The sequence below is a fragment of the Sphaerodactylus townsendi genome, linkage group LG15, assembly GCF_021028975.2.
Source record: "Sphaerodactylus townsendi isolate TG3544 linkage group LG15, MPM_Stown_v2.3, whole genome shotgun sequence".
In the NCBI taxonomy this organism is placed as follows: Eukaryota; Metazoa; Chordata; class Lepidosauria; order Squamata; family Sphaerodactylidae; genus Sphaerodactylus; species Sphaerodactylus townsendi.
In genome coordinates, this window is record NC_059439.1 from 31,762,602 (window position 1) to 31,789,331 (window position 26,730).

Genomic DNA, 26,730 nt, shown 5'->3' on the forward strand with positions numbered 1-26,730 from the left:
CCTGTCTTTTGGCGGCGTTCTTTATTTATCATTGTTCCTCGTTCTGCATTCCTCATTCTGCACTCTTCGTTTCTGAACTAAAAATGTATATCCGAATCTAAAAGTGAAGTTACAATTGGATGTAACTTGTCAGTACTGTGTAATGGTCCCACGTGACAACCTCACACAAATAGACAATCGTTTCCTACATTTAAACCGCTTTCCACATTGGGGACGATGCACCCTATAAAACAAACCTCGTCTCAACACATGCTCTTTCTTTAGCACAGAGTCCCATAAACTGACAGGTGTTCAGAGTAGTCCAAAAGAGAGCCAAAAGAAGGTGTGGTTTGTGGCATCTCTTATGCTTTGGCAGCTTGGGGATCGGGGCCACTGTCGGGGGCAGGTCCTCCCCCCACATCACCTTCTCCTGCCTCATCCAGCATCTGTTTGTACTGTCTGTTGAAGAACCCAAACTGGAAGGCAAAAAGGGGAGATGAAAGTCAGAACAGCCCATTGTTTTCTGGGTATCACAGCTGTAAAGAGAAATCAGACCATAGTTATCAATGGATCAACTGTAAACAAAGGACATAGCCGTGCATTAGAAGAGGAGTTTGGATTTATATCCCCCCTTTCTCTCCTGTAAGGAGCCTCAAAGGGGCTTACAATCTCATTTCCCTTCCCCGCCCTTGCAACAAACACCCTGTGAGGTGTGTGGGGCTGAGAGAGCTCCGAAGAACTGTGACTAGCCCAAGGTCACCCAGCTGGCATGTGTTGGAGTGCACAAGCTAATCTGGTTCGCCAGATAAGCCTCCACAGCTCAAGTGGCAGAGCGGGGAATCAAAACCCAGTTCTCCAGATTAGAGTGCACCTGCTCTTAACCACTACACCACGCTGGCTCAGGGACATACTTCTCAGGTGTATGGCGGTTTGACACTTGACTGAGATCGGGGCCACAGTGTGAATAAAAAGAAAATGTAGACCTTTCTCTCCACTGCCAAATTTCTCTGTGTGAAATGGCCCCAGAGAGCCACTGGGGTCTCCATGTCTGCTTGGCGGGCTACACATTATGCTTCCTGAGGGGTGCAAACTGTGGCTCCCAGGGGCCCTTTCAGGTTGGAAAAATGGTACAGGTGAGAGGTCTAAGCTTTCTCTCCGTGCGCATCACAGTCCTGACCTGTCCTGGGAAAGCATCAAGAAAGTGCGGAACTCTGAAACGTGGCATCCCCGAGGAAAACCACTGGTTCATCAAGGCCAGTACAGACTGGCAGCCGCTCTCCATGGTCCTGGAAGAGGTGTTTTACATCACCTGCTATCTAGCCCATTTACCTGAAGAAGCCAGGGTTAGGGGGATTTTCTGGGGACACTCTGCCACAGCGCCTCCCCTACTTCAGCCTTACAGTTGTGCAACTGGCCACCTGGCGTAGGGTGCCAGCCTTTGCTCCAGCTGGTCCCCTGTTTGTGACATCTGGCTTGCCTGACTTGGGAGGAGAGCAGTCCCGAATGCCTTGGGCAGAGCTTACTTAGTCCTCACCTTATACAAAGCAGCAATGATCAAGGCCAAAAGGAGGACGCCCCCCACGCTGCTTCCAATAATGACAGGCAGGTAGTTGTAGACCTCCAGATATTCCACCACTGTCTTCATCTGCAGCGCAAGAGGATCAGACCATCAGAGTTTGTATCTTGGTGTCCTCCCCTCTGCAGGGATCTCTCTTCACCGAGAGCAACAGAAGGGAGCACAGAGCCGGATATCCTCTGATCCTAGACCAGAGCCTCTCCCCACAGCGTGTTTTTCGTATTCCTTACCTGGCTTTTTATAAAGCCCTCTTTCTGGCTGTATTTTGTGTCGTCGTAGAAAATTTGAGCTGTGCTCTCCACGGTCACTTTCTTCTGCTTGGTCTGGAAGAAGAAGAGGAAGAGGAAGAGGAGGAGGAGGAAGAGGAGGAGGAGGAAGAGGAAGAGGAAGGAGGAGGAGGGAAGAAGAAGGAGAAGCAGAAGAAGGAGGGAGACGAGGAGGAGGACAAGAAGAAGAACCAGAAGCAGAAGAAGAAGCAGGAGGGGACGAGGAGGAGGACAAGAAGAAGAAGCAGAAGAAGAAGCAGGAGGAGGAGGAGGAGGGAAGAAGGAGGACGACGACGAGGAGGACGAAAAGGAGAAGAAGGAGAAGAAGGAGAAGAAGCAGAAGGAGAAGCACAAGAAGCACAAGAAGCACAAGAAGAAGGAGGAGGAGGAGGAGGAGGAGGAGGAGGAGGAGGTTTGGATTTATATCCCCCCTTTCTCTCCTGTAGGAGACTCAAAGGGGCTGACAATCCCCTTGCCCTTCCCCCCTTACAGCAAACACCCTGTGAGGTGGGTGGGGCTGACTGCTGAGAGGCAACTCTCTGGTTGCTCGAGGGCAGAATTCCAGCTACGCAGCTCTTCCCCAGAAACATACACCAGCTTCACATGAAGTGGCCAATCAGCAGGGGCAGAGACCTTCCTACCTGGGACAGCCATTTGAAGCCAAGAGGCCCTCTGATCCTGAACTCCAGGGGCTGCCCCTGCTCCAGGGACAGGATGTTGCAACGGATTGTTTGGCAGGTGGCCACAGCACAGTCCTGAGAGGAGGTGGAGGGAGGAAAGGTTGCGAGGAGGGACCAAGTATGAACACCCTTGACCCACAGGGCGACTGCTGAGCACGGCTCCCCCATCAGTCGTGTAATTACAATGTGATGGGGGGAGGTGCCGCGTCCCAGGCATGTGCCATTGGGGTCACGTGGGGGGGGCAGAAAATCACCCTATGCCCCTCCCCCTTCCCCCCACCCTGTCCCGCCCTGTCCCGCCCCACCCCGCCCCACCAGCCAGATCCCGTGGCTCGAAGCAGGCTACTTTTTGCAGCTGGCTGAACTAAGGTAAGTGGGCAGGGCCAGGCACCATTTTGTCCTGGGCACTATTCCCCCCCCACGCCCCTGCCCCCCCCAGTCCAGTTGCCTCTAAAATAAAGATGTTGGCATTACTGGAGATCCAGGCGGGCAGGAAGTGAAGAAGAAGAAGAAGAAGAGGAAGAGTTTGGATTTATATCCCCCCTTTCTCTCCTGCAGGAGACTCAAAGGGGCTGACAATCTCCTTGCCCTTCCCCCCTCACAACAAACACCCTGTGAGGCAGGTGGGGCTGAGAGAGCTCTGAAGAACTGTGACTAGCCCAAGGTCACCCAGCTGGCATGTGTGGGAGTGCACAGGCTAATCTGAATTCCCCAGATAAGCCTCCACAGCTCGGGCGGCAAAGCTGGGAATCAAACCCGGTTCCTCCAGATTAGATACACGAGCTCTTAACCTCCTACGCCACTGCTGCTCACTGGTTACGAGAGCCAGATATAACATAAATGTGAAAATTCACCAGAACTGCTCGATTGCGGAGTTGATTCACAAAATCTTTGGACCCCGGAGTCTTTTTTTCGAGGGCACACTGAGCCTGGTGGAATTGCTGAGGAACGGAAGAGAGATTCTGGCATCAGTTATGCATTTGTGAGAACCGTGAGGAAATAATCTATTTCTAAGATTGAAGGAAAACGCTGCTCCTTCCTGTTTAGATATTGCTGGGCTGAGCGTTGGGGAACATCACATGATGAAGTCAGCTGACACAGTTTAACTCCAGCGACTCCAAGAGGACGGCTCAAAAGTAATACCAAGACAGGAAGGATGCATAAACAAACAAAAATTTATACCTTTTATTAGGATCAACCGAAAATAATGTCTAAGTTTTCAGCACCTTAGCATATAACAGCTTAACCTAGAGCAGTGATGGCGAACCTATGGCACGGGTGCCAAAGGTGGCACTCAGAGCCCTCTCGGTGGACACACACAGAGTTCATCATGTGAGGGGGAAATTGCCGCCCCCCCCATCTAGGCTGGCCTGGGCCGCTGGGCTCGATTATTAGCCTTAAACCTAAAACCTAGTTTTGGGGAAGCAGTGTAGGTAACCCTTTTAAGTGCTGTTAAACCCCACTGATTTTCATGCAAAGAACTAAAGCGCGATCCTTTACCTGGGAGTAAGCTCGGTTGCTGGCAATGGGGCTTGCTTCTGAGTAAACCCTCCTAGGGTCGTGATTCACCCGCTCAAAGAGTGGCATGGTTGCTTCAAAGCAAAGCCACCTTTTACCACCAAGCTTACTCTCGAGTAACGCACGCCTCGGAGCCAACCGTTTTGTCTAAACTAAAACCTCAGTATTCAGGTTAAATTGCCACGTTGGCACTTTGCGATAAATAAGGGGGTTTTGGGTTGCAATTTGGGCACTCGTCTCGAAAAGTGGGTTTTCGGTTGCAATTTGGGCACTCGCCATCACTGACCTAGAGTAATCCCAACTACATAGTATCAAAGGGATATACCTCAGCAGAGATGTCCACAGATGCATTCCAAGCCCATGTCCTGTTCAGCTCCACAGGGAACTCAAATGTCACCGAGACAGGAACTTGTCGCCTATCTGAATTCATCACCTGAACAAGAAGAGGATCCTTAGTAAAGTGTGAAGTGGGAGCTGGCAGTCCTAACGCTTTTTTTGCTCTAAGTTACTATTTTTGCTGTTTTCAAATGTTTACATCCACTACACTCCTTGGAGATTCGTGGTGGTTCCTGGAGAGAGCAGAGTTTGTGAACAGGAAGGACCTCAGGGGGATGTGATGACATATTATTTGGAGTCACATCCAGCAAAAATGTCAGCCCTTTTAACTTCTCCCCTTCATGTAAGGTCACTTCCTCCCAACACGTCAAATTTAAAATTTAAATTTCCCACCTCGTATCATTTTCCCTGCCCTTTTCCCCAACGCACATAACTTACAGCCATCAGTAAGTTTCGCCTAGTCTCTATGGTATAGTATACCAGAGGAGAATCAGAGGTCCTAGACCATCAAACCTCTCTAGGATTTCCAGTTCACCCAGACTCTATGGTATAGCATAGAGTCTAGGAGAAAGGGAAGGCCTGGACTGGAATATCACACAGCCTACTCTCTGAAGCTGCCATTTCCTTCAGGGAAACTAATCTTTGAGTCTGGAGATCAGCTGTCATTTTGGGAGAACTTCATGGCCCATTTGGAAGTTGGGAACCTTAATAACTGCCATGTTCCTCAACTTACGATGTTTTATCTCTTTGTTTGTCATTGCCACACACACCCCGCCCCCAAATACCTGATAATGATGTTCCACTGACTGGTTTCCATCTTCCTGTCCCTTTGAAAAGTTGACATACTTGGTTGAATCGTCCACACTGGGAGAAAAGAGAAGGCCGGATGTGTATATTTCAGGCGAGAAGGGAAAGAGGGGGGAATCTGGAGCAAAGGCATCAGATAGAAACAGAGCAGGCCAGAGCTGAAAAGGACCCCTCAAATGGGACAGCTCTTCTCCTCTTTCCCTATTAACTGTTGACTCCAAGGGGAGGCCCTAACAAAGCATGAGGTGAAGCAATCTCTTCCAGGCGGCAGAATTTGGGGTTGGGGTGGCATGAACACCAGCACAATAGGGGGCAGGTAAGCTGCCAGTCCTTTTAACACATTGGGAGTACGGACACTATTTGTGATTTGGACATTGGTGCAGGGGAAAGCCCAGTGGTGGGATCCAAAAATTTTAGTAACAGGTTCCCATGGTGGTAGGATTCAAACAGTGGCGTAGCGCCAATGGGGCTGGGTGGGGCATGACAGAGGCGCGGCCGGGCATTCCGGGGGTGAGGCATTCCTGGGCGGGGCTGTGGCAAGGATGCACCCGCTGCACTGGTCCTTGGGTGGGAAACGAATGCACGCAGGCGCAGGCTGCCACGCACGCCGGTGCACCTCCTGCTAGACTGCTTCAAGTTCTGCGCGCTAAATCACGGGGCAAAATCACCAATTAGTAACCCCCTCTCGGCACACACAAATAATTAGTAACCTACTCTCAGGAACCTGTGAGAACCTGCTGGATCCCACCTCTGGGAATGCCCCATTAAATGGAAAAAATAAAATCCTTAGTAGTTACTTTCTGGCAATTAATAAACCACATTGGCGATCTGCTCATACATGTCACAGCATCTCTGCTTCTTTGAACCTTGAAACAGGGTGGAATTTTCTTTTGACGAGAGTTACCTCAGGAAAATTACCCTAAGTTTGTCATCCTGTACAAACAACCTTGGTTATGTGGGGGTGTATGTGTGTGTGTGTGAGTCTCCACCAGGTGGTAGCAAGATGGGGGAGGCCCAAGCAGATGTCTGCTTTTGCTTCATGATACTTGCAGTCACGTACTTCTTGACAGAAATGTATATGGCGTATTTAACAGGCAGCGTTGCTTGGTGAAACATGTCCTGGGTGAAAGGGCTGTTGTTCTCACTAGAAGATGGAGAAACGGGAAGTGAGAAACGTTTCAAAACACGTCACGTCTGCCACTGACCAACTGTGTTCTGCAGGCCCACCATTTTCCCCACTCCCCAGCCACAATGTATATTACTTCCTCAGATTCCAGGACTGAGACTCAAGGCCTTGTTACATTATGAATTTAAACCTGCTTGAAAGGAATCTTGCAGGTACAGCTGCCAATCTGTAATTGGCTTAAGTCTGTCCTGCCAGCATATTCCACTTCACTGAGGTATGATACAAGAAAGGATCCAAAGGTTTCCTCCATTAGACCTGGTGAGGAAAGGACCAGCCTTATCAAGGTCCCAAGCGGCCAGACCTCAGTGAGAAGAGTCTTCCTCTTTTCTTTAACCATGCACCCCCTTCCCCAAACCAAACTTCCCTAACTAAGTTTTCTGCTTCCTCCACTAGAAATAAGAAGAAAGTGGCAGTTTTCACCCTCCTAAGAACTAAAGTTTGTCATTGTGTCCAGGTTTGCTACGCAGTGGCGTATCTACCTAGGGACAAGGGGTACCCCTTGTCCCCGGGCACCACTCTTCTGTTCACGTGAGGGACACAAAATCGCTCCCCCCCCCCCGGTGACCAGGAAGTCCTGCTGCCTCGTCATTTTTGTGTGCCTTGATCCATCCATGTTGGTCGAGGCACGCAAAAATGATGAGGCAGCAGGACTTCCTGCTGCCTCCAAGCACCCTCAACCCTACCCTGGACTCCCCCCTCCTTTCCTTACTCTCCTGCCGGCTGGGCTCCCAGCTGGCAGCCTGCAGTATCTTCTGACCCCCCCCCCCCTCCGGGCAGGCCAGAAGAGACTGCAGTTCTGGCCTCAGAGACCTGCTTTTATAAGCATTGAGGCCGGGGGTGGGGCTTGGGGAGCAGGAAGTCCCACCCTTTGCTGCTCCCCAAGCCCCACCCCTGGCCTCAGTGCTTATAAAAGCAGGCCTCCGATGCCGGGACTGCAATCTCTTCTGGCCTGCCCGGAGGGAAGTTCAGAAGAGATTGCAGGCTGCCGGCTGGGGGAGCCTTGGGGTGGAGGTGGGCCCCCTAGACCTTGTCCATGTCCATGGTAACATGGGCGGGGTCGAGGGCAGTGGGGGGTAGAGCCTGGGGCATCAGGGGGCGGAGCCTGGAGGCCGTCCTGGAGACAATTTGTCTCCGGGCACCATTTAACCTGGTATGCCTCTGTTGCTACGTGTCCACATTGTGTACAGCCGCTAATGACAAGCAAACTCCCAATAATTTTGGCCATTGGCCACTCCTACTCAGATGGTCGGTGAATAGAATCAGACTGGCCCCCACCCCCACCCCCCCCTGCCCCCCCCCGGACCCCCCCCCCGCCCCCCCCACCCGGCCCAACCCCCCCCCCCCCCCCCCCCCCCACCACCCCCCCCCCCCAGATGATTATTTATTTATTTACTCAAATTTCTTAATCGCCCCTCCCAGACCTGGCTCAGGGCGATTCACAGAAAGAACAGCAATACAATAAAACTATCTCAGCACACTTAAAAAAACCCGTAAAATTAAAAGCTGAGTAGGGATCTAAAATCTATGCTACAGCTAATCCAATTAAATCTAATTCAGCATTTAATAATTTAAGACATAATTGTTGTTATTGCCATGCAATTACATCATTTCTGGTGTGACCCGGAAGCACTGGCATTGCGTGGGGATAATCGCTGCCCCCCGCATGATAAGTACCCGCCTCTCCCATTGGTCGCGACTCTACTTCCTGACCATACTTCAGTTTTACTTTGGGCACTTTTGCGCATGCAGAATAATCCACTTTCAGTCCACTTTCACAATTGCTTGCAAGTGGATTTTGCTATTTCGCATAGTAAAATACAGCTGCAAAGTGCATTGAAAGTGGATCGAAAGTGCACTATTCTGCATGTGCAAAAGTGCCCACGGTAAAACACAGCTGAGAAGTGCATTGGAAGTGGATTGAAAGTGCATTATTTGACATATGTGAAAGCACTCCCAGAGAACCAATGCGGGGCATAGTAAAATACAGCCGCAAAGTGCATTGAAAGTGGATCGAAAGTGCACTAATCTGCATGTGCAAAAGTGCCCACGACGGTAAAACACAGCTGAGAAGTGCATTGGAAGTGGATGGAAAGTGCATTATTTGACATATGTGAAAGCACTCCCAGAGAACCAATGCGGGGTAAGGGTTAAAGTGTGCAACTAGGACCAGGGAGACCCGAGTTCAGATTCTCGCTGAACTATTCCGCTCGCCTTGGGACATCAATCATTTCTCAGCCTAACTTAACTCAGAGGAGAAGATGCAAAGAGAAAACGGTTGCCCGTTGACAGTCAACCGAAGCTCTGTGAAGGATCAGCGGAGTGATAAATACGTCAGGTAGAGTGAGCCTCACCTGCCAGCCGTGGCGTTCATCTGCACCTGGCTCCCCAAAACTCCTTGCGAGTCAATGGAAAAAGCTACAATGAAAATAACCTAAAACAGAAGGGAGACAAAACACACGACGTATGAGAGAGCGCCAGGAGATCGTAAAGTGGATCGTACCACATTGACCCTCATGGCTGCTGCTTCTCCTAGGCTGTTTCCGCATGGGCGGAATACAGCGACCCAGGAACGCTAAAAACAGCGTCCCTGGGGAGGTGTTCGCATGGCCGGCCGCCACTGCATCGCGGCGGCAGCAGCCTCGCAACCCCTGAGCGGCGCAAAGCCGCTGTTTCCGACCCTCGCTCCCTGAGCGAGGTATTTCGGAAATAGCGGCTTCCAAACGCTGCTGTGCGAACAGCAGCAGCTGGAAGGCGGCATCCCCCCCCCTTTCCCAAACACCCACCATGTCTTCTGGCTTCCGGCTTGTCGCAGAGGCCAGGGGACACACCCCCCTGGCCTGCGACTCAACAGCCGTCGCTCCAGGCTGCAGGGGCGTGTCCCCTGGCTTCTGTGACGGCGCAGCCTGTGCGAAGGCTGTGCCGCCGCCTGCCGCCCTCCTGGGACCGTCCATGCAAACGGTCCCAGGGGGTGCCTCGGCATTGTTTATGCCGACGCACCCCCGCACCATTGCAGTGTGGAAAGGGCCTGAGGCTGATTCCGCATGGGCCAAAAACAGTAGTGTGAAAATGGTGTGAAAACAGTATAAACCCTTTTACACTGTTTTAAACCCTTTTACACCATTTTCACACCGTTTTCACACTGCTGTTTTTGGCCCATGCGGAATCAGCCCTAGTGATCTGAAGGATTTCAACCTTTACATGGACCTGAGAATACTAGGATTGCCAGCTTCTGGAGACCTCTAGAATTCTGGAAACCTCTAGAATTACAGCTCCAGACTACAGAAATCAGTTCGCCTGGAAAAAAATGGAGCTTTGGAGTGTGGGTTCCGCTGTGTTATACTGCACTGAATCCAAACTCTTCTTCTTCCTCTTTTAAATGCAAGTGTTAACCAGGCTTCTCAGTATTCAAGAGGTAGGAACTTACCTCAGACCCACTCCGGAAAATGGGGTGGTTGATGTTGCAGGTAGTGTTCCTCAAAGAGTCCTCCCTTGACGAAGGGGCGGAGATGCACTTAATGCCCATGTTCTTCCTGTTAGACTGAGCAGCGGAGGGAATGAGATTGTGAAAGTAGGCAAGACCCTCTCTCTTGCCCCCCAAGGCAGACCTCCTCCCTTGCCCCCCGACATTTCTGCTCCTCGAACCTGCAGTATTTTGGACCTGCGGTAGGACAGCGCGGAAGGGTAAACAAACGTCACGTTGGAGCTGAAGGAATCCTCGCCGTCGTTCCGGAAGAAGACGGTGGCATTGAGTTCCAGGTCCTGGCCGACCACTAGTGTGTCTAGGCTGAAGAAAAGGAGAAGAGAATATGTGATGAATCTCTGAAACAAGAAATGTTGTGGTAATTCTGCGCAGGAAAGGAAAGACATTCCACGGACACCCAGGTCCCTACTGTCCTCCATTGTTGCTTCACAAATTTCCCGGTCAATCCCGAGAATACACTCTGGCTCATTCCGCACATGCAAAATAATGCACTTTCAAACTGCTTTCAGTGCTCTTTGAAGCTGTGTGGAATAGCAAAATTCACTTGCAAACAGTTGTGAAAGTGGTTTGAAAATGCATTATTTTGCGTGTGCGGAAGGGGCCTCTGAGACAGAACTCTGGAAGAAGTTAGCAAAAGATGGTGGAAAGTAGGCCAAAGCAGCACTGAGGTCTTAAGAACATAAGAACATAAGAACGAGCCTGCTGGATCAGACCAGAGTCCATCTAGTCCAGCACTCTGCTACTCGCAGTGGCCCACCAGGTGCCTTTGGGAGCTCACAGGCAGGATGTGAAAGCAATGGCCTTCTGCTGCTGCTGCTCCTGAGCACCTGGTCTGCTAAGGCATTTGCAATCTGAGATCAAGGTGGATCAAGATTGGGAGCCATAGATCAACTTCTCCTCCATAAATCTGTCCAAGCCCTTTTTAAAGCTATCCAAGTTAGTGGCCATCACCACCTCCTGTGGCAGGATATTCCAAACACCAATCACACGTTGTGTGAAGAAGTGTTTCAGTTTATTAGTCCTAATTCTTCCCCCCAGCATTTTCAATGAATGTCTTCTGGCAATATGGCAAACATCTGCCCCTCAGTTGGTTCTGGTGGGTTTTCCGGGCTGTGTGGCCGTGGTCTGGTGGATCTTGTTTCTAATGTTTCGCCTGGATCTGTGGCTGGCATCTTCAGAGGTGTATTACAGAGAGAAGTCTGTTATTACACACTGTGTCTAAGTGAGAAGGGAAAGTTTAGTGTGGTATATTGTCCATGTCCCAGGGTGGGGAACCAATCGTTAAGTGTTTGGGTGGAGCTTGCTATGCAAAGATGTGGTTGAGTGCGTTGCATTGCAGGTGGGGTTATCAGTCCATTTTTTAAGTACTTGGAGCCACGACAATAGGTCGTTCAAATTATTTTTGTGGTGGGTTTTTCGGGCTGTGTGGCCGTGGTCTGGTAGGTTTCATTCCTAACGACTTGCCCGCATCTGTGGCTGGCATCTTCAGAGGTGTATCACAGAGAAAAATCTGTTTCACACTGTTTTCTCTGTGATACACCTGTGAAGATGCCAGCCACAGATGCAGGTGAAATGTTAGGAACAAGATCCACCAGACCACGGCCACACAGCCCGGAAAACCCACCAGAACCAGTTGAATCCGGCCACAAAAGCCTTCCTTTGACAATACCTTTGCCCCTCAGTTCTTCAGCTACGAAGCTCGGAAGTTAATAGGATATTGCCAATTTGATGCCCAACAGCTGGGTAAACTCCATTTGGATAGAGAGGGATATGGGGAAAAAAGCCAGCCCAACTTACCCTGAGAAATTAAAAGCGGTTTTTAAGATATCTTTACAGATTCCATCATGGCCACAATTCTTCTCAAAGGGAAGCTGTGAATGGAATGGGGAGATGTACAGAGCATATCACTATTAGTGGGAGAAAGGAAATGTAAGCATTTATCCCCTACACACCTCTTCAATTTCAAGTCCTCCTCCTTTGATTTGAATTTCAAATGGATTTATCCATCCCATGGCACTTATCTCCTAGGTACACCAATAGGCAGTCATGGCTTTTCCTACACTCTTTTATTCTAATCTGGACGACTGGGTTCGATTCCCGTTCCTACGTGTGAAGCCTGCTGGGTGACCTTGGGCCAGTCACAGTTCTCTCAGAACTCTCCAGGCCCGTGTGGAGGCAGGCAATGGCAAACCGCCTCCGAATATCTCTCTTGCCTTGAAAACGCTAAAGCAGTGATGGCGAACCTTTTCGAGACCGAGTGCCCAAATTGCAACCCAAAACCCACTTATTTATCGCAAAGTGCCAACCCGGCAATTTAACCTGAATGCTGAGGTTTTAGTTTAGAAAAAAACGGTTGGCTCTGAGGCGTGCGTTACTCGGGAGTAAGCTTGGTGGTAGTTGGTGGCTTTGCTTTGAAGCAACCATGCAACTCTTCCAACGGGTGAATCACGACCCTAGGAGGGTTTGCTCAGAAGCAAGCCCCATTGCCAGCAACCGAGCTTACTCCCAGGTAAAGGATCACATTTTAGTTCTTCACATGAAAATCAGTGGGGTTAAACAGCGCTTAACAGGGTTACCTACACTGCTTCCCCAAAACTAGGTCTTAGGTTTAATGCTAATAATCGAGCCCAGCAGCCCAGGCCAGCCTAGATGTGTGGGGGGGTGGGGGCGACTCCGTTTGTGCATGCCCACAGAAAGGGCTCTGAGTGCCACCTCTTGCACCTGTGCCACAGGTTCGCCACCACTGCGCTAAAGGATCACCTTTAGGTCAACTGGGACATCACAGCACTTTCTACCAGATATGTTTTCACACGCACTAAGCGTTGGAGCTTTGCCATTTCTGTACATTGAGATACAGCAACTAATCCCCAAGCGAGCAAAGCGTCTTCAAGGTACCAGAGGGCGCGGACTCACCGAGCCTGTAAACAGGCGGGATGAATCTTCCGTCAGGATGGCTTTCAGGCCGTCCGCAGAAGAAATGGGGTCTCCTGTAAGGTTGTAATTCAGTTGCAGCTTTATGGGCGTGAGGCTGTCTTCTATGCAGACCTTCCATCACAGAGAGACCAATAAAGGAAATGAGATCAGGTTTGCTTGATTTCTCCATGACCGCACTCACCCCGTGTGCCAAAAGACCCACAGCCTGGCCTCACTTTTCCTCCCCCACAGTGGAATATCGAGGGGGAATGGCACCCAGAGACAACCCCTTCGCCGGGCGCCGCCCCCCGCACTCAGGGACGTGGCCTGCATGGAGCCTGGGGGTGTGGCTCGTGGGCAGTGCCACCCGCCACCGAGCCCCGCCCCTGGCCTTCATGCAGGTTGAGCCCCCCCAGCCTCTGTGCAGGCTGGCAGGGCCTGGGGAGGGCAAAAGCTGGCCTGCATGGGGGCGGGACTTGGTTGCGTGTGGCTGGGGCACACACCTGGGGACATGGGTGACCCCATGTCCCTACAGGCCAGGGGTGTCAAACTCGCGGCCCTCCAGATGTTCATGAACTACAATTCCCATCAGTCCCTCCCAACATGAGCATTGGCTATACTGGCAAGGGCTGATGGGAATTGTAGTTCATGAACATCTGGAGGGCTGCGAGTTTGACACCTGTGCTATAGGCTGTACACCTCTGCTCCCCCGCTGAAGCTCTGAACTGACCGGCAGCTTTATCTCGTACGTCATGCACTTCTGAGCCAAGCCCATCTGTATCTCGTTGGTGACGGTGGAGGCGCCGCTGTCGAAAGCAGCCCGGACTTTCATCCGACCCGGATCCAAAATCAAGGAGTACCAAACGGTGCTTGAAATCCGATCGCCTGCAGAAAAAGGAATCGAAAACAAGCACGGAAAGTGCAGAGCTGTTGTGGGGGTGTCTGGGGGTGTGTCGTGCGGCTTCTTTTCCCTCCGTGGCACTGGCTGTAATCGGGAGCCGAGATCAAACGAGGGCTATGGATTTTCTGCCCCCAGGGGATCCGGTTCTAATCCCTTCATCTGCTGAAGAACCAACCCGCAATGCAGAGGACATAGATCAGAGGCGTATCGGGGGGAAATGGCGCCCAGGGACGATACCTGCCCTGAGTGTCCCCTCCCACCTCCATGCTCTGGGGGCAGGCCTTGGGGTGGGGGTAGCTCAGAGTGTTGGAGGGCCTGAGTGCCTGGGAAACGCTCGAGTACGATGGAACACCGCCGGAAAAGGGTCTCTCACATTCCCCCGACTGACCTCTCCTTCCAAAGTGTAGTTTCGGAGAAACTGCTGAGGTTGCAAGACCTCCTGGCTCCAATGTGTATGTGCAAGATACCAAATCCTCTGCTCTAACCCATGCTCTTTGCCCCGTCCATTGTGTTGTGCTTCCCCCCCACCTGCATGCCCTGTTTGATTTTCCACTTGTAAACGGTCAATAAAAGGGCTGGGAAAAAGACAGGACGGCAGAGTTGCCCCCTGCATCTCTCACTGGCCGAAACGACATGCTGCCTCTATTGCTGTAAGACAACATCAGAGACCAGGAGTCATGGGTTCAAGGGGAAGAAAAAGAGATTCCACCTAAACATCAGGGAAAACTTCCGGACAGTAAGGGCCGTTCAACAGTGGAATGCACTTCCTTGGAGTGTGGTGGAGTCTCCTTCTTTGGAGGTTTTGAAAGAGAGGCTGAATGGCAGAGGTGTAGCTCCAAGGGGGCAGGGGCGGGGGTGTGACACACCAGGCGTGCGCCCTGGTGGGGGCTTTCCGGGGCGGATGACGCACCAATGCACCAGGTGCTTTCCCCCCTTGCTACGCCTCTGCTTGGATGGCCATCTGTCAGGAGTGCTTTGACTGTGTGTTCCTGCATTGCAGGGGGATGGACTTGATGGCCTTTGGGGGTCTCTTCCAACTCTAGGATTCTATGATTCTAGGTGGATCAGCTGAGACTTTCTTACGCTGCTTTAGAACCTGCCCTGAGCACATCTTATAAATATGCTGTGCCTACACTGGGTACCAGAACCCAAGCTCCAACCGTGCTGCGGACCTACCGAGTGTAAACGGAGTGTTCAGCCGGACGGTGAGACAGACGGTTGCCGTGCTGACCTTGTTATTCAGCTGCTCCCGGCCGTGGCACTCGAAGGCAGAGAGGGGGATCATCGACGGGAAGAAGGTGATGGTGGGCAGTACTTGGAGCACAGGACGAGACCTGGTGTGGAGAGAGAGGGAGGCACAGAACCGTTATGCAGACAATCCCCACGAAGACAAGCTGGAACGGGTCCAGAGGAGGGCAACCAAAATGGTGAAAGGTCTGGAATCCATGCCCTACGAGGAGAGAGGTGGTGATAGCCACTAACCTGGATAGCTTTAAAAGGGGCTTGGACAGATTTATGGAGGAGGTCGATCTATGGCTACCCATCTTGATCCTCCTTGATCTCAGATTGCAAATGCCTGAGCAGACCAGGTGCTCGGGAGCAGCAGCAGCAGAAGGCCGTTGCTTTCACCTCCTGCATGGGAGCTCCCAAAGGCACCTGGTGGGCCACTGAGAGTAGCAGAGTGCTGGACTAGGTGGACTCTGGTCTGATCCAGCAGGCTAGTTCTTATGTTCTTAACTGACAAGGGCCGACCCTGCTTAGCTTTTGAGATTGGACTGGCCTGGGCAATCCAGCTCAGGGCAGAGATATGTTTATATAGGCCCACAAGGCCATCCCCAGTCCTTACCTCAGTAGCAACACTTGCCCGCGAGCCCCTGTTGCAATGTCCGAGAGCCCGTCTCCTGTAAGATCCGTCCCAGCAGCAATAGCCGTGCCAAAGTAGCGAAGCTGGTTGGGGAACTGAGACCCTTGGATGCGCTGTGGGCAGGAGAAACTACGTCAGAAAAGAAGGCCTTGCGGCCAACAGTATGAAGGAGGCAGTGTCAGAGATGCTGGTTGCCTTTGAGGAAGAAGAGTTTGGATTTATATCCCCTCTTTCTCTCCTGTAAGGAGACTCAAAGGGGCTTACAATCTCCTTCCCCTCCACCCCCCCTCAACAACAAACACCCTGTGAGGTGGGTGGGGCTGAGAGAGCTCCGAAGAACTGTGACTAGCCCAAGGTCACCCAGCTGGAGTGCACAGGCTAATCTGGTTCACCAGATAAGCCTCCACAGCTCCAGTGGCAGAGTGGGGAATCAAACCCAGTTCTCCAGATTGGAGTGCACCTGCTCTTTAACCACTACACCACGCTCCTGGAGAACAGGGTGAGGGGAAACTTACTGACTCTCACCTGACTGTACTTCTTGTTGATGGTGCCGTAGCTCCCCTGAAATATGTACAGGGCTCCTCGATTCTCATCCTCCATTGGAGCTCCGATGGCCACATCCATCCATCTATCTCCAGTGATGTCGCCAATTTCAGCTATGCTGGCCCCGAAGCGGCCCAGAGCATGTTTGCCCTCCCCTTGCAGTTCCTGGGTGTAGACAAACGTCTCCCCCTGGCCAGTTAAGAAAGGGGAAACTCGTGTGAGCGGGTAATACCAGACTGAGGCAGGAGGGGCAGCAGAGGCTAAGTCTTGAGGGTTCGACTATGTCCCCCCTCAATTCCCCCCATAATTCAAGAACCAGCTCCATCCCAATTTTTAACACACAAGTATTATAGCTACTGCCCTGCCCTTGTCTCCCTTTCTGTCCTAAGCAAGAGGAGGCATTTTTTTTAGATTAGGGGTGTCCAATTCTGGCCCTCCAGAAGAAGAAAACTTTATTGACAGTCAGTGACCAAATATATTACAAATCTCCAAAATATCTACAACAAAGCAAGAATGCAGATCTCTCTCCCGTATTCCAGCACTATCCATCTATATATCATTATACTTTGTAAACACACCAAACAGCATAAAAATACAAAACAAAACAAAAATATCTAAGGGGGATACCATATTCAGAGCATTTTTTTTCTTTTTCATAATGAATAGACAGAATTTTGCTACCCATTCAGTAATATTCTCCTTCTTATCTTGTAATAGTTTTTCACAACAAACTGTATCAGAACAATATGTCATCTTGTGTAGTAGATGTGACAGGCATTTTTTTCCTTGCCTCCTCATAAAGGGGACACTTTAATAACATATGCTCTATAGCAGGGGTAGGGAACCTGCGGCTCGAGAGCCGCATGCAGCTCTTCTGCCCTTGCACTGTGGCTCCACGAGCTGAGCCGCCGGCCCCATCCTTGCAGGAAGCAGGGCGGGCGCACCAACTGCCCACGGTCAGCTGGGCCACGCCACGGGCTTCCCCTCTTGCTCGCCCCGTTGGAGCGGGGCGGGCACTTTCCCAGCGGCCAGCGAGGCCGAGCCGCCGGCCCCATCCTTGCCCACCCTGCAGGCAGCAGGGCGGGCGCATCCATGCGCTTCTCAGAATGAGCAGAGTAAAAGGTAAAAAAACCCCTATATATATAGTGTTATCTTTATTTTAAATGTCAAAAATTATTTGCGGCTCCAAGTGTTTTCTTTTCCCGTGGAAAACAGGTCCAAATGGCTCTTTGAGTGTTCCCTACCCCTGCTCCCTACCCCTGCTCTATAGTTTCTCAGAGAGCAAGAACATAACCTTGCAGCATAAGGTATCTTTTGATAATTCTGGCTCTCCAGATGTTCATGGACTACAATTTGATGGGGATCATAGTCCACGAACATCTGGAGGGCCGGACACCCCTGTTTTAGATAAGCTACAGTAGCAGAGAAGCTATTCCCAAGGAGTTGTCCTTGGGGGTCTCCATGTGGAAAGGTCAGCCCAGCGTTCTTCCATCACGCACCAGCCTTTGGAAAACGAAGACCTTCCCTCCGACCTTGCCGTCATAGTACATGGGCGCACCGACGAGAATCAGATCCGTGTCCGAGTCGCGGTCAAGGTCCACAGAGCACAGCGAAGCCCCAAAATAGCTGCCAATTTGGAGGGTCTAAAAAAATCCATGGTTAAAATTATTCATCGCTTTTGCAAAACTTTCAAAAACAGTGCAGCTGCCTCGCCACCCCCTTCCCCCTGGGCACAGCCCAACCAATTCATGTTTATGTTATATCTGGCTCTCGTAACCAGTGAGTTTAATGAGTTTAACCCTAGTGTTTTACCACTGGGCACCTCCTTTTTTTAAAAAAAAATCTTTCTTTTAGTCCAATATTTATTTAGTTGTTTTAAGGACATTAAAATTACAATAATCAATACAAATATGTTGCAAACCCCTGAACTCCATTTTTCCACAGAAGAAGAAATAGAGTTTGGATTTATATCCCACCTTTCTCACCTGTAAGGAGACTCAAGGCGGCCTACAAGCTCCTTTCTCTTCCTCTCCCCACAACAGACACCTTGTGAGGCAGGTGGGGCTGAGAGAGTTCTGAGAGAGCTGTGACTAGCCCAAGGTCACCCAGCAGGAATGTAGGAGTGCGGAAACACATCTGGTCCGCCAGATAAGCCTCCGCCACTCAGGTGGAGGAGTCAGGAATCAAACCCGGTTCTCCAGATTAGAACCCACCTGCTCTTAACCACTACACCACGCTGTAGTGAGACAGGGTATACATACATATAATCAACCTGCAGTCTATCGCCTATTTACCTGCTGTATGGACAGATCGGACTTCCGCTGCCATCGCTCGCTTGTTTTACTGAACAAGACCACCCGGCCAACATGCTTGTAGCGAGGGGCCCCCACCACGTAGCTGCGCTGTCCTCTCCGCTGAACCATCTGCACTGCGTAGCCTTGAATGGATCAAAAGACAGCGGATCAAAAGACAGCGACTGGATCTTTTCCATATTTTAACATTCCTCTATAGCAGTGATAGCGAACCTTTTCGAGACCAAGTGCCCAAATTGCAACCCGAAACCCACTTATTTATCGCTAAGTGCCAACAGGGCAATTTAACCTGAATACTGAGATTTTAGTTTAGAAAAAAAAACAGTTGGCTCTGAGGCGCACGTTACTCAGGAGTAAGCTTGGTGGTGGTCTGTGGTTTTGCTTTGAAGCAACCGTGCAACTCTTCCAACGAGTGAATCACGACCTTAGGAGGGTTTACTCAGAAGCAAGCCCCATTGCCAGCAACCGAACTTACTCCCAGGTAAGGATCGTGCTAGTTAAATTAAGCATAATGAAAATCAGTAAGTAAGGGTTTTAACAAGCTTAACAGGGTTACCTACACTGCTTCCCACAAAACTAGGTCTTAGGTTTTAATGCTATGTCGAGCTCAGCGGAGCCGGAGCTAGGTGGAGGCGCACTCTGTTTCTTGGCGTGCCCACAGAGAGGGCTCTGAGTGCCACCTCTGGCACCCATGCCATAGGTTCGCCCCCACTGCTCTATAGGAATTAAGGGTCTCCTATCCACCCGCTCTCCTGTATTTGTTTACTAAAACACAAAAGCGGGCTACACCACTGGAAACTCTTTTTGTCCTTTCTCAACAGCAAATAGTTCCGTTTCCATTTATTATATTTTTCCAGCCCATTCTATCAAAATAGACCCCATGATTTCCTCTCTAAGCTTGTCATATAAAGGGCACTTGAGCAAATTATCATCCCCAAGAAGAAGAAGAAGAAGAAGAAGAAGAAGAAGAAGAAGAAGAAGAGGACGAGGACGAGGGGCCGGAGACTGAGGGCAGAGCAGGGAGGCGGGGCGAGGGCAGCTGGCGTGGGAAGGAGGAGGAGGAGGAGGAGGAGTTTGGATTTATATCCCCCCTTTCTCTCCTGCAGGAGACTCAAAGGGGCTTACAATCTCCTTGCCCTTCCCCTCTCACAACAAACACCCTGTGAGGTGGGTGGGGCTGAGAGAGCTCCGAAAAGCTGTGACTAGCCCAAGGTCACCCAGCTGGCATGTGTGGGAGTGTACAGGCTAATCTGAATTCCCCAGATAAGCCTCCACAGCTCAGGCGGCAGAGCTGGGAATCAAACCCGGTTCCTCCAGATTAGATACACGAGCTCTTAACCTCCTACGCCACTGCTGCTCCCCAAGGTGTCAAGTTGCAGCCAACTTATAGCAACCTAGTGAGGTTTTCATGACAGCTCAGGTACATACAGGGAAAAGAAAGAGAAAGGTGCTTTGGGATCTTACCAAGATAAGCATCATTCATGTCCTTAGTGTAGCTGGTCACATTGATAAACTCTGGACTGCTGCCGCTGCCATATAGGAATAGCCCTCCAGACCAGTCATAGGCTCCTACTGCCCCCAACGCAAAGCCATCCTAAAACCATCACAAGAGGTGGAAGAGCACATGCAGAGGAGATTGCATAACCCAAAGTGTGTTTATGTGTGCAGAGGGGAACGGAGAACCCTTAAAAGGCTATTGGCAAAAAAACCCCATGACACTCGGTGCTTTCCACTCTGGAAGACAAACACAGCATCCCCAAACGTGGGAGAAATGTCTGGTACTATTTCTAAAGAACGTTTATACAGACTTCTTTCCTAACTAATCCTAGTGGCTTCAGTACATCACTATTATGAGGGGATCGTGGAAAGACAAACCAACCTTGCAGAGATCTCCGCCAACCCTGAATTGGCCTGGCCAAGTCATGTGACCATCTCCATTCTATATATCACAGGTGTCAAACTCGTGGCCCTCCAGATGCTCCTGAACTACAATTCCCATCAGCCCTTGCCAGCATAGCCAAAGCTCGTGTTGGGAGGGACTGATGGGAATTGTAGTTCGTGAGCATCTGGAGGGCGGCGAGTTTTACACCCCTGCTGTATACAGACCTCAAGGGTGTTCGGCGGGTGATTCTGACCAGGCCGAATAGAACGGGGTCAGGTCCTTTTTTACAGGGTTTTTTTGGGGGGGGAGTTCCCACAGAATTTACCCCCCAAAAAAGCTTCTGACCCTTTCTATTTGCCTGAACCCATTAAATGCAAACCCATTAAAGGCAAACTCTATGCTGGGGATAATCAGGAAAGGAGTTGATAGTAAAACTGCAAGGATTGTCATGCCCTTATATAAGCAGTGGTGCGACCGCACTGGGTCTCATCGGTGGGGTTGGGTGGCCACATCTTCAAGAAGGGATAGTGGAGAGATAGAGAAAGTGCGAGGAGAAGGGGCAATGAGGATGATTGAGGGACTGGAGCACCTTCCTTATGAGGAGAGGCTGCAGCGTTTGGGACTCTTTAGTTTGGAGAGGAGACGGCTGAGGGGGGATATGATTGAAGTCTATAAAATTATGCATGGGATAGAAAATGTTGACAGAGAGAAATTTTTCTCTCTTTCTCACAATACTAGAACCAGGGGGCATCCATTGAAAATGCTGGGGGGAAGAATTAGGACTAATAAAAGGAAACACTTCTTCGCGCTAGCGTGTGATTAGTGTTTAAGATATGCTGCCGCACGAGGTGGTGAAGAAATTTGGCCACTAACCTGGATAGCTTTAAAAAGGGCTTGGACAGATTTATGGAGGAGAAGTCGATCTATGGCTACCAATCTTGATCCTCCTTGATCTCAGATTGCAAATGCCTTAGCAGACCAGGTGCTCAGGAGCAGCAGCAGCAGAAGGCCGTTGCTTTCACATTCTGCATGTGAGCTCCCAAAGGCACCTGGTGGGCCACTGCAAGTAGCAGAGTGCTGGACTAGATGGACTCTGGTCTGATCCAGCAGGCTCGTTCTTATGTTCTTATGTTCTTATGTTCTAATGAAAGTCGCTAAATTAGCCACTTTTCCCTTTTAACCTGGGTTTCAAATGCTTCCCGCTTGCCTGTGCAAACTATGGCAAGCAGGAAGCATTCAATTCCCACCATTAGGATGGATTCCCCAGGTGGTCGCCATTACAGTGGATTCTCTAAGGTGGCTGCCATGTTGTGCCAGTAAGCAGATGGGGGGATTCTAGCCCAAGGTCACCCAGCTGGCATGTGTTGGAGTGCCCGAGCTAATCTGGTTCACCAGATAACTCTTCACAGCTCAAGTGGCAGAGCGGGGAACCAAACCCGGTTCTCCAGATTAGAGCGCATCTGCTCTTAAGCACGACGCCACGCCGAACCCGTGTAGCCTGTGCAGAACTAGCCAATGTCCCTCTCCCCCACAAAGCACCTCAAACACCAAAGCCCCCTTGTCTGCTAGTTTGTGAGGTGGCAGTCCATTCTGTCAGTAATAGGGTCATTCCCTGAGAATCACAGTTGGGATCGGAACCCTCTAACAGTCTCTAAATCTACTTGTAGGGGAGGGGGAAGCACCCAAGAGCCGGCAGAAAATGTAGCCCTGGGGGCAGGAAGCACTTACGTGGGTCACCAAGGAACTAAGTCCTTCCTGGGACATCTCCAGCTGGAAAGAGCTGCTGCTTTGCACGGCCGTCCCTGCAAAGAGGAGGGTGGAAGGAAAGAGACTGTCCTGCATTTTGGCGACCTGCAAAATGTGGATTGAACGGAGCTCCATATCTGAGCCCCAGTCTGTCAACTGTGTGTCTATGTGACAGATGCTATCTTCCTCTCTACACCCGCCCCCCCCCCCCCCCCCCCCCGCAACAGCAGCAGGTTTGGTACCTTCGATGGCAAAGATTTTATCCTGAAGTTTGTTCTCAATGTCCTTAAGGGCGTTAAAGTTGCTAACCGGGAAAACGTGGTCTGAACTGGGCTGAGAGGCTATGTCCCGGAGCTCCAGCAGGGCTTCCCTTTGAGCGAAAGCGCTTCCAACCTTGGCAGAAAGAGAAGGAAAGGGTGAGGGGGGCATGAAGCAGAGATAAAAAGGCACCAGAGGCAAATCAAAGTCAAGTGTTTAATACCACTTTAACCCTCCTTGCTGCCAACCTCCAGGTAGGGCCTGAGGTTCACCCAGAAATAAAACTGATCACCAGAATACAGAGATGAGTTCCCTTCGAGGCAGAGGTGTAACTCCAAGGGGGACGGGGGGTGCGTGATGCACCAGGCGCATGCCCCTGTGGGGGTGTGGCGAGGGCGTTCCGGGGTCATGGCGGGGGCATTCCAGGGCAGGGCGGGGGCGTTCCGGGGCGGGACGAGGGCAGAGGACGCATCAGTGCACCAGCGCTTCCCCCTTTGATACACCTCTGCTTCGAGGAAATGGCAGCTTCAGCAAATTTGGCATCACGTCTCTGTTGAGCTCCTTCCCTCCCAAAACTCTCCCCTCCCCAGACTCTGCCCCCAAAGGAATTTCTCAATCTGGAGTTGGCAACTATGGCTTTTTCTGACAGACCCTTTAAAACATTTGGGGAATGTTTAAAAAGAACCGGTTGGGCCTTTTTCTTGTCCGCATAGCATGGGCAAAAAAAAAAGGGTTCCAGGGGAAAACAGTTCTTTTGTCTGCCTTTCCTGCCTGTTCTGTTCCTTTGTTGTCCTAGAAATTCTCCCTGTGCCGCATTCCACACTTGCTTGGTTTGGCCTTAAAAGAAGACGGTGGATGAGCCGTTCGCTGCGGCTTTCGATACCTTCCATTAATTTGCAGTCTCCCCCAGTTCTATATCACTGGTTTCACTTGTATACTGATGACACCTTACAACAAAATAATATTGAATTGATTGCATGTATGATTGCATCTACTTTCTTTTCTAGCATTATTTTGCTGATGCTCTCATGCACTCTTGTGCACTAGTTTAATTCCACACTACAAGAATGGCCGTACAATCATATATGAAATTACAGTAAGGTGGCTTTTATGTGCTGTTTTAGCAAAGCACAACAGTAAAACACCACACCCAAAAAAATCTGGAAACAATCAATTACATCTATCGTTGAAGGCTTTCACGGCTGGATTCAACTGGTTGTGGTGGGTTTTCTGGGCTGTGTGGCCGTGATCTGGTAGATCTTGTCCCTAACGTTTCGCCTGCATCTGTGGCTGGCATCTTCAGAGGTGTTATCACAGAGAGAAGCGTGTTCCCTTCTCACTGGACAGTGTGTAACACACTTCTCTCCCTGATAACCTCTGAAGATGCCAGCCACAGATGCAGGCGCAATGTTAGGAACAAGATCTACCAGACCACGGCCACACAGCCTGAAAAACCCACCCAACAACCAGCAATCAATTACATGTTTGCACTGTTCTGCAGTGCTTTATCAATGTGCATGATTTAGGCCAGGGGTCTTCAAACTGTGGCCCTCCAGATGTTCATGGACTACAATTCCCATCAGCCCCTGCCAGCATGGTCAAGTGGGAAATGTAGTCTATGAACATCTGGAGGGCCATAGTTTGAAGACCCCTGATTTAGGCACAACAGGATTTTAGTTACAATTTGGAAACAAGACAAAATAATTCAGAACCCCCAAGATCTGGCGGGGGGTGGGGTGGGGTGGGAATTCAGATAAGAATTTGCAAGCATCCCTCAGATTTCCTGGTTGATTTCCTCACCCCAATGGCATAGCGGATTATGCCAGCTCTCTCAGCCTCTGGTATCACATCACTGTACTGAAGCCGATCTGATTTCCGTCCATCCGTTACTACGATCAAAATTTTCGAGGATCCAGGGCGGTACCCTTTGCTTGGTTGAAAGAGCTCACGCCTAGGAGGAAAAAAGCCAACGAGAAAGGAAGGGCAATTCAGTTCCTTTTAAAAAATTAAGCTGTGATAAAGAATTTTAAGCATCATGAAGTATCAGTTAAAGCAGAGTGCCGGAAAATTGGAAACCATAAAGGCAGAGAAAGTAAAGATAATAATTATGAAATGCACTGAAGTTATTAAATGCAAATAACTGTTGCTCCACTCTAACTAGTTCGCTTGCTATGGTGACCCATCAATTTATTGTCACATGAATTTTAGATCTTAGGTCTCTGGTAGTCATTAGTTTCTTTCATTTTAACACCAAGTGTGCCAGATTCATCAGTGTTATTTGAAGCAACCAGAGGCGTAGCAAGGGGGGAAAGCAGCTGGTGCACTGGTGCGTCCTCTGCCCCCGTCCCAGACCACGCCCCCGGAACGCCCTCGTTACGCCCCCACTGGGGCGCATGCCCAGAGCGTTACACACACCCCACCCCCCACCGCTGCCCCCTTGGAGCTACGCCTCTGAAAGCAACCAAGCAGGACTTAACTGGACACCCCTACTAGTGTGGACCTTGTTGAAATTGTTATTGCACTTCAAAATTACTGTATATGGGAATGTAAGAACTATATCGCCCTGCTAGGCCCCTCCGCTCCTCGGAGGCGGATCTCCTGGTGATCCCTGGCCCCAAAGTGATCCGGCTGGCCTCTACAAGGGCCGGGGCTTTTACGGCCCTGGCCCCTACCTGGTGGAACAGGCTCCCAAGTGAGATCAGGGCCCTACGGGACATACAGAGTTTCCGCAGGGCCTGTAAAACGGACCTGTTCCGCCAGGCATTTGGCCAGCAGGGATAACATCTCACTTTTGTGGAAAATCTGGCCTCCTGTGGGGGGGGGGCAGGAAGGGGGAAGGGGAAATAATTTTAATTGCCATCGGGACTTTGAATTTTATAATTTGTATATGGTTTTAACTGGGATTGGGGAAAATGTTTTTTAACTGTTATTTAAATGATGGACACCGCCCTGAGCCCTTCGGGGAAGGGCGGTATAGAAATTTAATAAATTTAAATAAATAAATAAATAAATAAATAAATAAATAAATAAATAAATTATTGCAGGTCCTTGTTTCATGAGCTATACGCGTTTACTCCAAAAACATACTGTTCCAGAGCCACAATTTCACCTGTGTTACTTGAAACATAACACATTTTTAGGGCATTTGACCTCACAATATGCTGGTCAGCCAATCACATTTTTATCCCATCTTTCCTCGCAAGCCCCCAGGGAGGTGTATATTTCATTGCCCTCCAAATAAAGTAATGTGGATGTTCCAAAAAACAAAAACTAGACCAGAAGACGAAGAAGAAGAGGAGGAGGAGGAGTAGTTTGGATTTATATCCTTCCTTTCTCTTCTTACAGGAGACTCAAAGGGACTTACAATCTCCTTCACCTGCCCTCCACAACAAACACCCTGTGAGGCGGGTGGGGCTGAGAGAGCTCCGAAGAACTGTGAGTAGCCCAAGGTCACCCAGCTGGCATGTGTTGGAGTGCACAAGCTCATCTGGTTCACCAGCTCAAGTGGAAGTGCGGGGAATCAAACCCAGTTCTCCAGATTAAAGTGCACCTGCTCTTAACCACTACACTACACTGGCTCTCACCACCTTGTGAAAGCAGCCTGGAACTCTACCAGAACTGAAAGTGAAAAATATGTGTCACCCAGTCCAGGGATGCCATTAACCTACTGGGAACAGGAGATTGCCTGCCCCCAGAGACCACTGCCACACTGGTGAGAGGGGGGAAATGGTAATGCTGCTGGTACCTCCCTATGTCCCTTCCCGTTCCGTCCCCACAAACCTGATAGTTGCCATCCACTGGCTGATAACCCTATGATGTACAGAATCTCTTCTTGCATTGAGCAAATAATGAGGGAATACTTACACCACTTTCTGGATAAATGTAGCGGTTTGAGTTCCCCCTGACAGTTGTCTAACACCTCTAACAAGAGCGTCAGGGTTTCGGTTGTTCCGGAATGTCCTGAAAGTGAAGTGCTCTGTATACTTGTCAGAATACTGGGCCAGGGCAAACTGAAACCAAAAGAGGGAATGGGACACAAAAGGGTAAAGAACGATGACAGAGTGTGGGAACACGGCTAGGAGAAAGAATATATGTCAACGGTCATGCCTACAGGGTGGTTTTACAATGCTGGTTTTTATTGTTGTATTGACGTCTTTCATTTATTATTTTAATGTTATTAATTGTGTGGGTTTGTATTATTTTATTGTAATTATTTTACAGTTCCCTCCTACAGTAGTGTGGTGAGAACCGCAAAGGATTGCGAAGAGCTCCAAGCGGACCTTGATAAATTAGGTGAGTGGGCTCAGAAATGGCAAATGCAGTTCAATGTAGCAAAATGTAAAGTGATGCACATAGGGGCAAAAAATCCAAACTTCACATACACGCTACAGGGGTCAGTGCTATCAGTCACAGACCAGGAAAGGGATTTAGGCGTCTTAGTTGATAGTTCCATGGGAATGTCAACTCAATGCATGGCAGCTG

The 26,730-nt window shown here is 50.1% G+C and overlaps 1 protein-coding gene across 1 annotated transcript; it reads right to left on the minus strand.

Annotated features, from left to right (window-relative positions):
* On the minus strand, window positions 1-26,236 carry LOC125444743 (integrin alpha-X-like). The gene is made up of 24 exons (XM_048517381.1): window positions 26,113-26,236; window positions 24,049-24,199; window positions 22,233-22,383; window positions 21,973-22,046; window positions 19,827-19,956; window positions 18,345-18,487; window positions 17,550-17,693; window positions 16,033-16,239; window positions 15,490-15,620; window positions 14,820-14,977; window positions 13,473-13,627; window positions 12,743-12,874; window positions 11,627-11,700; window positions 9,991-10,132; window positions 9,773-9,886; window positions 8,700-8,779; window positions 6,223-6,306; window positions 5,141-5,219; window positions 4,345-4,452; window positions 3,356-3,442; window positions 2,463-2,576; window positions 1,786-1,878; window positions 1,514-1,624; window positions 1-455 (listed from the first exon to the last, which is right to left on the minus strand). The coding sequence occupies exons 4-24, from the start codon at window positions 22,006-22,008 to the stop codon at window positions 342-344; spliced, it is 2,436 nt and encodes an 811-aa protein (XP_048373338.1). The 5' UTR covers window positions 22,009-22,046; window positions 22,233-22,383; window positions 24,049-24,199; window positions 26,113-26,236; the 3' UTR covers window positions 1-341.
* Between the last annotated feature and the right edge of the window lie 494 nt (window positions 26,237-26,730).

Bases quoted from the DNA above. Each gene is read 5' to 3' on its own strand.
- LOC125444743 (XM_048517381.1), bottom strand. From the start codon at position 22,008: ATGTCCCAGGAAGGACTTAGTTCCTTGGTGACCCAC. The intron at 18,488-19,826 runs GTAAGATCCCAA...GATCCATTCAAG, and splicing joins CATGAATGATGCTTATCTTG to GCTACGCAGTGCAGATGGTT. The intron at 2,577-3,355 runs GTGAATTTTCAC...ACCTCCTCTCAG, and splicing joins TCCGCAATCGAGCAGTTCTG to GACTGTGCTGTGGCCACCTG.